This window comes from Monodon monoceros, unplaced genomic scaffold (genome assembly GCF_005190385.1).
Source record: "Monodon monoceros isolate NGI ecotype Baffin Bay Population unplaced genomic scaffold, NGI_Narwhal_1 Super_Scaffold_8, whole genome shotgun sequence".
Lineage (NCBI taxonomy): Eukaryota > Metazoa > Chordata > Mammalia > Artiodactyla > Monodontidae > Monodon > Monodon monoceros.
In genome coordinates this window covers 75008647-75020933 of record NW_021703785.1, presented here as the reverse complement: position 1 = coordinate 75020933, position 12287 = coordinate 75008647, and the positions used below count along the sequence as shown (strand labels likewise).

Sequence of the window (12287 nt, the reverse complement as noted above, 5' to 3'; positions counted from 1 at the left end):
ACTGATACAGCCACTATGGAGAACAGTATGGAGGTTCCTTAAAAAACTAAAAATAGAATTACCATATGATCCAGCAATCCCACTACTGGGCATATACCCAGAGAAAACCACAATTCAAAAAGACACATGCACCCCAATGTTCACTGCAGCACTATTTACAATAGCCAGGTCATGGAAGCAACCTAAATGCCCATCAACAGACGAATGGATAAAGAATTTGTGGTACATATATACAATGGAATATTACTCAGCCATAAAAAGGAACGAAATTGAGTCATTTGTTGAGACGTGGATGGATCTAGAGACTGTCATACCGAGTAAAATAAGTCAGAAAGAGAAAAACAAATATTGTATATTAACGCATGTATGTGGCACCTGGAAAAATGGTACAGATCAACCAGTTTGCAGGGCAGAAGTTGAGACACAGATGTAGAGAACAAATGTATGGACACCAAGGGGGGAAAGACACGGGGTGGGGTGGGGATGGTGGTGTGCTGAATTGGGCGATTGGGATTGACATGTATACACTGATGTGTATAACACTGATGACTAACAAGAACCTGTTGTATAAAAAAATAAATAAAATTCAAAAATTAAAATTAAAAAAAAAAAATCTGCCTTCCAGGGCTTCCCTGGTGTTACAGTGGTTAAGAATCTGCCTGCCAATGCAGGGGACACAGGTTCAAGCCTTGGTCCGGGGAGATCCCACATGCCGTGGAGCAACTAAACCTGTGCACCACAACTACTGAGCCCACATGTCATAACTACTGAAACCCGCATGCCTAGAGCCCATGCTCTGCAACAAGAGAAGCCACCGCAATGAGAAGCGTGCACACCGCAATGAAGAGTAGCCCCCGCTCGCCACAACTAGAGAAAGCCCACATGCAGCAAAGAAGACCCAATGCAGCCAAAAATAAATAAATAAAATAAATAATTTTTTTTTAATTTTTAAAATTAAAAAAAAAAAAAGAATATGCCTTCCAATGCAGGGGATGTGGGTTCTATCCCTGGTCGGGGAACTAAGATCCCACATGTTGTGGGGCAACTAAGACCACACACTCTAGAGCCCACACGCCACAACTAGAGAGAAGCCCGCGCACCACAACATAGATGCTGTGAGCCGCAACAGAAGATGCTGCATGTCACAACTAAGACCCAAGGGAGAGGGTTAGGGAGAGTGGGAGAGGGAAAGAGAAAAGAAACTCAATTAAATTTAACACGAATTTTAATCTTTTACCTTTCAGGCAAAGAGCAAAAAACACTCTTAAAATTGCTAGTAGAATTTTAAATTGGCATGACAGGGACTTCCCAGGTGGCGCCGTGGTTAAGAATCCGTCTGCCAATGCAGGGGACACAGGTCGAGCCCTGGTCCGGGAAGATCCCACATGCCATGGAGCAACTAAGCCCGTGAGCCACAACTACTGAGCCCACGTGCTGCAACTACTGAAGCCCACGCACCTAGAGCCCGTGCTCTGCAGCAAGAGAAGCCACCACAATGAGAAGCCTGCACACCACAACGAAGAGTAGCCCCCACTCGCCACAACTAGAGAAAGCCCGCATGCAGCAACGAAGACCCAATGCAGCCAAAAAGAAAAAAAAAAATTGTCGTGATATTTATGGAGGGATAATCTGGCAATATCTACTATGTACATACCCTTTAGCCTAGAAATTTCATTTGCAGGACTTTATCCCACAGATATGCTTGTGTACATAAGCTACAAACAGGCACGGATGGATTTATTTTGTTCACTACTTCATTCCTAGTACATGCCTGCTATACAGGCTGTACTCAATAACCACATGTTAAATGACTATGCAGAATGATTGCAAGAGGGGAGGTATGTACAGGGTTATTCAGGAGAGCACTTCTTATATACAGAAAAAGAGCAGAAATAACATAAATGCTTGGTTAGGTAAATTATGGCACTTCCATATAATGCAGCTTTTATAATGCATTTATTTTCAATGGTAAAATAAAGGAGAATGCTCTTTACGTTAAGACGTAAAATGATTTTAGTATACTACCATTAATTTGCTTTTTGGTTTTTTTTAATTGGGAATATACATATGTATTTGCTTAGAATTTCTCTGAAAAGATACAAAAGATTGGTAACACCGGACACCTCAAAAGAGACGTAAATCAGGTGCCAGGGCAAGGGTGAGACGGAGAGGTTTCACAGCACATCTTTTTGTACCTTTTGAATAGGAATATATTACCTTTTGAAATAAAAACTTTAATAGATTGTTAGTCTAACGTATTAGATATAATAAACCAAGCATGAACAAAAACATAATGGCACGTTTCCGCCTACAGAAATAAATAGAATTAAAGACCCTAATAGGCACTGCATGTGGTAACTGAAGCTACAGGTGTGTACTAAGACTAATCAAGGACGGTGCACTATGCATGAAAGGAAGGAAGCAAAGGCCGGAACTCAAAAAAACTAGTATGTAAAATATGAAAGTGGAAGATGAGTTTGTATTTTATGCTATAAATAATAGAAAGCCATTTAAAACTTTTATTTTGGTAAATTGAAGTTTTACTTTTCATGAAATTCAATATATCCACTTTTTCTTTTATACTTAGTTCTTTCTGTCTTCTCTTGGCAACCTCTGCAGATGCCACTGTTGCAAATATATTCACCTACATTTTTTCCTAGAAGGTTTATAGTTTTAGCTAGAAATGCATTAGTTCTTTTTAACTACTACTTTCCTCTGATCATGTCCATTTCTAACTTTGAAATGAATAGGACTGATGATTTGGCTTATCAGTTTACAAGTTTTAGAGTTAAACACCTAGTTAGTATACAAGCCTTAAATTATTATAAATGAACAGAACAATGTGTGGTGGGTCAAACAAATTAACACATTCCACTGGTGAATCTCCAACTCCTGGCTTGTTAATACATCCATGTCATTATCGGAGCATTTTCTGGGGAAGCCTTCAGTAAGAAAAGAACTGATGTATTTTACTCTTTAAAAGTCGAGACTACAGGACTTCCCTGGCGGTCCAGTGGTTAAGACTCCGTGCTTCCAATGCAGGGGGCACGGGTCCAATCCCTGGTCGGGGAACTAAGATCCTACATGCCACGTGGCATGGCCAAAAACAATTGAAACAAAAAAGGAAGTCAAGACTACAAGAGATGCCCTGACGTCTCAGATTATCAAGACTACAAGAGATGCCCTGACGTCTCAGATTATCAAGACTACAAGAGATGCCCTGACGTCTCAGATTATGCGCTGAGCCAATGGATGATTAACAAACTTATACCCAATTTCTCTTTGACACATCAAATAGTTCTAAGATTCTTACCAGACTGTCATCTTTACTAACTGATATGAGTATAATGTAAGGAACTGACATACTTGTATTTCTTCACGTTCTTTTTTATCCGGAAAAGTTCTCGCAACTGTAGAATACTTTTCAAAAACTTTGCGTTCCTTTTGTAATTTCCTCATTTCCTCCTTTTTCAACTCCTCTATTCGAGCCAATTCTTTTGCTTTCTGTTGTTCAAAGTCAGCAATTTCTTTCCTAAAACAACCAAACCACGTTATAATCTAAGGAGACCACCTCAGTACAGTAATCCACATGTGGTACCAAAATGGAACACCAGTGACAACCTGGAATTGAGGAGCTGCTAGTTTTGGTGAATCCATCTTCAGCCCACAGTAGTGAAATAACAGTCAACTCAGTAAAGCACTACTCAACAAGCATTCACTGCATACCTACTATGATTCAAGTACTACACTATGTACTGGAGAAACCACAGTGAGAAAAATGAACATCCTTACTCCTATAAAGCTTCTTACATTCTAGTGGGAGCGACAGATGACAATAAATAAGATTAACAAGTAAAATAGATGGAACACTGGAAATGTTAAGAAGAATAAACCAAGGAATGAGCTTAGGAAATATGGAGGTTAGGAGCCTGAAATTATGGACGGAGTCATCTTGCTGAGGCAGTATTTGAGGTAAAACCTGAGGGACATGAGAGAACAGCCATGGAGGTATCTGGACAAAACAGTTCAGGCAGAGGGAACACCACATGCAAAAGCCCTGAGATAGGAACATACCTAATGTGTTCAAAGAACAGGCAGGAGGCCAGTGTGGCTAAAGAGACAGAACAGTAGGAGAAAACGTCAGGAAAAAAGGGTGGGGGGCGCGGGAGGCGGGGTGATTAATTAGGGTCTGTGGACCACTGTGAAGACCCTGGTATTTAGCTTAGGAGCACGCGGGTCAGAGGAACTGTCAGGACCCGGGGCTCCTTCTGGACGCTGTGTAAAGAGCACAGGGAGAGTGACGACAGCAAGACTGTGGAACAAGAGGCCCCTGGCTCACATCCTTCCACACAAACGCCATCCACAGACAGAAGTGCGTTTGTGGGAGCTCTAGGATTCAGGCAGGAAATGAGAAACGCTGGTGAAGCCTAAGATCAAGGACAGCCACTTAGAGAAGTCAGGCCCATGCCCCAGTGCCAGGCTTACCAAATGTGGTCCTGATGCACTGAAAACAGCCCCATTGCCAAAGGACCCAGGAGGAGTCATGCCCATTCATACCCCTGGAAAGAGACCCACAGACCTTGGTCCTGCCTACAGATCCTGACACAGCCCTGTGACCTAGCTCCAGCCCTGTTCTATGTGGTACAGAGTCAGTCCTGCCCACCCAGGGACCTGGTAGGAAGCTGCTCAGAAACCTGGCAGGAGCCCCACCCATCCTCACGCCTGGAAACACACCTCCTGTCTACAGACTCAACAGTGGACCAGGAGGCAGCCCCATGACCTAGCTCCAGCCCTGCCTGACTGTGGTCCAAGAAGTAGTCCTGTCCTACTGGGGATCCAGCAGGAACCACAGCTGACTGCAACCCTGGTAACAGGCCTACCAACTGTGGACCCAGCTACAACCCCACTTGACTGTGATCCTGGAAGTAGACCCACCAGTCCAGGGATCCAGCAGAAGAAGGTCTTTACCTGCCAAAAACGTCTGTAAAGACAGAAACAGGTGTTTGTTCTTTCAAATGCAAAGACATCAACACAAGTCCACATAGATCACCAAGAATCAGGCAAACGTGACACCACCAAAGGAAACTAATAAAGCTTCAGTAACCAATCCCAAAGAAATCGAGATCTACAAATGACCTGACACAGAGTACAAAATAATTGTTTTAAGGAAGCTCAGCAAGCTACAAGAAAACACAGATAAACAACTCAATTAAACCAGGGAAACAATACGTGAAACAAGAAGTTCAACAAAGAGCTAGAAATCATAAAAAAAGAACCAAAAAGAAATTCTAGAGCTGAAGAATACAAGGAATGAAGTGATAAATGCAACAGAAAACTTCAACAGCAGACTCAAGCAGAAGAGAGAATCTGTGACTGTGAAGACTGGTGATTCAAAGTTATTCAGTCAGAGGGGGAAAAAAGGGAAAAGAATGAAAAGGAGTGAAGAAAGCTTGCAGGATTTATGGGACACTACTGTATGAACGAACTATATACGCATTATGGGAGTCTCAGGAAGAAAAAAATCAACAAACCTTTAGCTAGACTAAGAAAAAAAGAGAGAAGACTCAAAGTCACAAATGAAAGGCAAGGCATTATAACAGATGCCTCAGAAATAAAAAGGACCATATATGAATAATTATATTCGAAACTACTGGATAACTCAGAATGGTTAAATTCCTAGAAACATACAACTTACCAAAATTGAATCCAGAAGAAACAGAAAGTCTGAACTGACCAATAACAAATAAGGAAACTGAATCAGTAATCAAAAACCTCCCAAAAAACACAAGTCCAGGACCAGATGGCTTCACAGGTAAATTCCACCAAACTGTCAAAGAAAAAATTAATACCATTCTTTTTTAAACTCTTCCAAGAAAAGAAGGAATACTTCCAAACTCATTCTGTGAGGTTAGTTATCACTCTGATACCAATGGCAGACAAAGATACAAGAAAGGAAAACCAGGGGCTTCCCTGGTGGTGCTGTGGTTGAGAGTCTGCCTGCCGATGCAGGGGACACGGGTTCATGCCCCGGTCCGGGAGGATCCCACATGCCGCGGAGCGGCTGGGCCCGTGAGCCATGGCCGCTGAGCCTGCGCGCTCCGCAACGGGAGAGGCCACAACAGTGAGAGGCCCGCGTACCGCCAAAAAAAAAAAAAAAAAAAAAAAAAAAGAAAGGAAAACCATAGGCTAATGCCCCTGATGAATACAGTGCATAAATCCTCAAAAAAATACTAGCAAACCAAATTCAACAGCACAGTAAAAGCATTAAATACCATGACCAAGTGGGATTCATCCCCAGGATGCGAAGTTGGTTCAACACACACAAATCAACTAACATGATGTAAACTGGTGTAGCCACTGTGCAAAACAGTATGGTGGTTCCTCAGCATTATTCACAATAACCCAAACATAGAAACAACCCACATGTCCAGCTGTGAGCCAAGGAAGGCTAAGGATCACCAGAAACGGACAGAAGATACAAGAGAAAGCATGGCTCTGCTGACACCTTGACTTCAGGCTTCTAGCCCCCAGAACCATGAGAAAATAAATTTCTGTTGTTTCAAGCCATCCAGTTTGTGTATATTTTGTTACAGCAGCCCTAGGAAACTAATACACTGGCCAAGGTGGCCCTTGAATTCAGAGCTCCACACTGCTTTTCAAATTTCAATTTATGACCTCATCACGACGACAATTCTCCTTTAAGACATCTTTGACCACAGTGGGTCATTTTATTTAAAAATTCTTATGTGGTATTTATTTCACTTCCTTCTCTCACTTTTATTGTTGGATTAATAAGAATTGTTTCAAATAGTTCAGATATAATCTTAAAAATAAAGCTGAATCACTATACATTTTCCCCCACTTACAGATGCAAACTTACCTGAGTTTTTCCAAGGCACTTTCTCGTTCAATGCGAAGTTTAGCTAAAGATGTGTTCTCAGCTTTAAATTTTTCTATTTCTGTTTCCAATTCAATAACTTTCTCTCTCAAAACTTGAGATCGAGCATTGTCACCTATAAGATAAGCCACAAATACTGAACTTCACAAAAAGCTTTCAACAGCAAAACACTAGCTAGCTATTACACTAGGAGCCAAAAATATGGTAAACACCTGTACTATTAAAATGCATTAGAAACAATGCTTCTAAAAACAAAGAAAAAAAATTATTATAGTCTAACTTTCCAGATGGAACAGCCTAAATTTAAGAATCAAATCATTCTACCTCAAGAGTATCAATCTGATGACAAATGAACGTTATGTATTAAAAAAATCAAATAAATTTTTAAACCAATATACATAAATAGCTTAAGAACATGAATAAGTATTTGCAAGAGACTTAGAGCTCTAATGAACACCAAAATCAAAGTTTACCCCCCACTGATCAAAGAAATACAAATTAAGATCTTTTTCAGTATCAAATTTGCTACTTAAGAAAATAGCCAATGCTTTCGTCCTTCAACTACCCTTCTGGAAAGTAACCCTGATTCGTAACACAAGGCTAAAATACACATTATCTACCCTTAGACCCACTTCTAAAGATCTAGTTAAAGAACGAACTTATAAAATCATACAAATGGCTCTGCACAAAAATATGCATTGAAGTGTTATTTCTAATAGTGAAAAATAATTTGTATCCAACATTAAAGAAATTACTAAATAAAATTATGCTACATTCATATAATGCTCTGCAACCATTTTTAAAGTATACAAAGAGTTTGAATGATATGGCCAAAGCATATTATACACCTGGTCAAAAAGGATGAGATGAGTTATAATATATGTCTCTACCATATGAAAAATACACAGGAAAAATGAATGGAAAGAAATATCCCAAAATGATATCACAATTACTTTAGGATAGGTTAGTTATAAACATTTTTGCTTCTACACTTTTTAACTTCCAAAATTCCTGCAAAAAATATTATTTTTAAAATATATTTTTAAAATCAGAGTATTTTTAAAAATTACCTTAAGTTATAATTTCTATTTTAAAGCACCTATGCTTTGCTAGACATTCAGAGTTTATAATATAACATGACATAATGGAAAAACTGTTTTCAATGTAAGTTAATAAAATCCATCACATAAACTAAATACTATATAGCCACTAAATGGAATGACACAGATGTGTGTGTATTAGAACAATCTTCAAAATTTATTATAAGCAAGGTGCAGAACAGTATATAAAAAATATGTTTTCATATGTGCAGAAAAGAGGATTATATACACATTCACACATATGCTTTCATATGCATGGAATCTTTGTAGAATACACAAATGAAATGGGAAAGTTGATGTCTCTAAGAGCCCAGGTCTGGGGAAGAAAAGAAACTTGAATTTTACTGTGTTTCTTCCTCATCATATTCGGCAAGTAAATGCATGAGGTAGTTAAAAATAATAATAATAATAATAATAATTTAAAAAAATACACACACACAGAGGTAGCACAGTAGCACAAACCACAAATTGGGTATTCCCTGGTTATAAAAGAAACTTAAATGTTATCTCACTGTATAATAATTAATTTTAAAGCCTTAGCAATAAGATACAGGCTAAAATTTGAAAAATCTGAAATCACAATTCTTCCAAAACTCTCATACTAGTGACTATTACATTAGACTCACAAAACAAATCAAATTTTAACAAATTACCTACTAAACTTTAACAAATCACCTACTAGATTTCCACTGAGCAACTAGAAAGGTTGGGATTTTAATAAGCATTCTGACAACATACTGATAAAATAAATGTTAGACTTGTAACATTCCATTACATAGTTTACAATGCTCTGACTTACCAGGTGGCTGGTCTTGATTTATGTTTAACTTGGGTTCATTTCCCAAGCGTGACTCTGATTTTGATTTTGGTTTCAAAGAAGGGAAGAATTTCATCATCAGATCCGAGGTAGGAGGAGGACTTGTGCTCCTACTGGATTTATTCAAGTCTTCTCCCTTCTTGACTGCTGCAACCTTCCTTTTTATTGTTTTGTCCAGTACACATTTTTCACTCTTATTAGGGTAGGTTGTCTGGGGAGTCCCATAAACGGCTTCATTCCCAAGAATAACATCATGTTTAAATGAATCATCTTCAAGGTCAGTCCAAGTTCTTTCATCATCAAAGTCAATTTTACTCATAGATGGGTATCTTCTTGAGGAATCAGAAGCTTTATTTTTCAAGCCTGCTATTATGATAGACTCATCACTACTGTAATCTTTATCAGACAAATCTAAATCAACATCTCTCCTCTTATCTTCTTCTTGAGTCCTGGTGTCCCTTAAAGGTCCCCTCCCATCACAGACTTGGGGACTATCTTCTCTGCTGCTGAAACCCCTTTCTTTATCCTCAGGTGATGGTTTTATGGTGACATCAAGGTGTTCCTCAGAATCAGTGCTATCATCACTGTCTGTACCACCTTCGTCATCGCTTGCATTCCACCTAGTTGGACCTTCACAAGTGCTCATTTGGAACACTTTCCTACTGCCTTTACAGGACTGTTCCTGCGATCCATCAGGTGAGGATACTGAATCAGGTTGTTTGGGTGCAACCTCACACTCACCCTTACTTTCACAGTTGGTACGATCTGGATCCTCATTTTGGTTACGCTCACTGATGGGATCCGGTGTTGCTGTCTTCTCTTGCTGCACAGCTTTGACAGGAGTAGAAGACAGCCGGTGACCTCTGCAGATCTGTTGGTCCCTCTCTAAGATCTTCAGTACAAATGAGGAATTACTAGAAAATGATATTTCATCAGCAGCTTGTTCTAAAAACAAAAATTCATCTAATTCCAAATTTTCCTTTTCCTTTTCTCGTTCCCAATTCTCTAACTTTTTCTGAAGAGAAATGTCAAGAGAAGATTCTGACTCTTTCGAAGTCTCACTTACTGGGCTCTTAGAAGCCACGCAGCTGGCCAGCCCTGTCAAAAGGGAAAGTCTGTCTTTACCTTGTGTATTATTCCAGATTTTGCAACCAACGTCACAAGGTTTTGTACACTCGGGTACATTTTCTTTACTATTAGATTCTACCGTTTTTTCTAAATTGATCTGACCTCTAAATTGCCCGTCACATTTCTTCCCTGCCAGTATCTTCAATCCTGCTGGAGAGAGACTTTTCCTATTGTTACCCTTAAGCACTTTCGGCTTCTGACTGAGTGTGACACAACCACTCTTTGTTCTGGCTTTACTGTTCTTTTTGACAGGAAGGTTCTCTGTACACAGTTCTTTATTTATATGAGCAGTTTTCCGCTGGAATTGTTGTTTATCTAATTTAAACACAGGTTTGTCCTCTGAAATGCTCTGAGTAGTGACTAGTTTATTTTCTCTCCCCTTCTGAAACTTAGATTTAGCATTAGTAAATCTAGCTAAACCTTCTCCTCGTTTTAAGAATGGTTGTTTTGGTTTTGCTTTGATTAGCAAGGATCCTTCTGCTTCCTAAAATAAAAGAATATTTGAATTAATTCTGGTATATCCAAGTAATCTCAAAGTTATTTTTAAAGCAAATTATAAACAAATCTCTAAAGCCTTAAGATAATTTAATCAAAATAGTGGAAATGCTAACCCTTAGCTGTTTTTGTTTCAGTTCTTGTTCTTCCAACTGAATTTGTTCTTCTAAGTAGTCTTCAAAGGTTTGTTTCCTTTCTCTAATAGCAGCTTTAATAGGCCTAATCATAAAAGTAAAGTTATTTAACATTCAAATCATGCGGTGAATACTTTACACTTAGTGTGCCTGACTGAGAACTAACATTTTTCAAAGTCACAGATCCCCTCTGAGAATCTATTAAAAGCTACAATCCCACTCCATCCTCCAAAATATAGAAATACACGTCACTCTACACATGATTTGAAAAACCCCTCTGAAGTCCACCTACTGACCTTAGATTAACTTTTGAAGTAACATATTCATTACATAAATAAAATATATTTCAAAAATAGTTCATTAAATACATTCTTTAAGATCCTTAATAATATAAACAAATCAAAAGTCATTTGCCATTCCATAATGTATATTAAAATACTTAAGAAAATAATAAACCTCACAGTTGATATTTTATCTCTGACATAAAATTTTTAAATTCTGTAACCACACTCACTCAATTATTATTTGTAAGTGATACCATGTGTAAGACTCCAATATATGACTTTTTTCTCTTCTCCATAACAGGATTTACTTATTTGAGAGAAGCTTAGTTTTATCCAGATATTTCCCTTAGGTGAAAAAACTTTGCTCCATTTTTCCAGTACATTGTCAACCTGATGTATCTCCCCAACCTGCTGCTTCTGTTGCTGACAACATGGAATAAGTTGGATCTTCAACCCTTTACTTAAAAGCACACCCAGGCAAAAACAAGAAAACTATGGATCTTTCAAAGAAAGTACCAATAATAATGACTATTACACTAAATTCCTTCCAACATGGATGATACCTTTCTTCAATATTAACCACTTCTGAGGAATCACCAATTTTTTTTAAGTTCGTATTGTTCCCTTCCTGAATCTGTTCCGTCATTTTCTCCGAACATGGTAAAATACCTTCTCCTAGGATAAAAATGAGCAACAATTTAGTTCAAAAAAAAGCAGATTAAAGTCTTAAAACTTGAGAATTTTACAAGTTACTGTACTAAAAAAATATTTAGTTAAACTTAATGTATACCAAAGATTTTAGAACTCTCAAGGAATTCTTTAATATGATAAAGAAAAACAACAAAATGCTAATGAAAACACAACATTCTGCTCTCCTTTCCAGCTGACCTCTCAAAAACCCGTGCCATAGTACTGGCTTCTGTGACCTGACAGTGAGCCCTCTGTTCGGTCACACTGTTACCCGACTGATTAAATTTTGAAGCAAGTCCTTTGCTAGGACTGGACTTTATTCAAAGTATCTGGTGTTGAGTTCTCAATTCAGATCAACTTCGCTGGCAAGCTACTGAGGACTGAGACCCCCAAAATAATCCAGAAGCCATTCTGTGAAGTTGACAAGTGAAAGTCTGCAGACAGGAAAACCTCTCCTTTTACACACTGAGAATTCCCACTGCAGTGAATGGAAGATCTGTGTGTGTAAAGAGCACGTGAGCAGCGGGGATTCAGCCCCAGAGAAAGAAGGTGTCGAGTTGCCTTGGTAAAGAATTTATACACCACGTGGTCACAGTTTCTTGACAGGGCAGCAACAGGAAACTAACAGAGCTGTAATGACGAAGTACTCTGAAGCATAGGGCACTGTTTTAGAGGTAATTCTACAAAATAAAACTTTACGTGGGGACCTTCAAGATGGCGGAGAAGACGTGGAGATCACCT

At 38.7% G+C, this 12287-nt stretch overlaps 1 protein-coding gene across 4 annotated transcripts in view; it reads right to left on the bottom strand.

Annotated features, from left to right (window-relative positions):
• CENPJ (centromere protein J) overlaps positions 1-12287 on the bottom strand; it is a 55030-nt gene that overhangs the window by 17598 nt on the left and 25145 nt on the right. For all 4 annotated transcript variants that reach the window (XM_029210594.1, XM_029210596.1, XM_029210595.1 and 1 more), the window contains 5 exons: positions 11420-11531; positions 10555-10657; positions 8798-10427; positions 6881-7013; positions 3367-3532 (listed from right to left, as the gene is read on the bottom strand). In XM_029210594.1, coding sequence (XP_029066427.1) covers positions 3367-3532; positions 6881-7013; positions 8798-10427; positions 10555-10657; positions 11420-11531 — 2144 coding nt within the window. The remainder of the gene's footprint in view (positions 1-3366; positions 3533-6880; positions 7014-8797; positions 10428-10554; positions 10658-11419; positions 11532-12287) is intronic.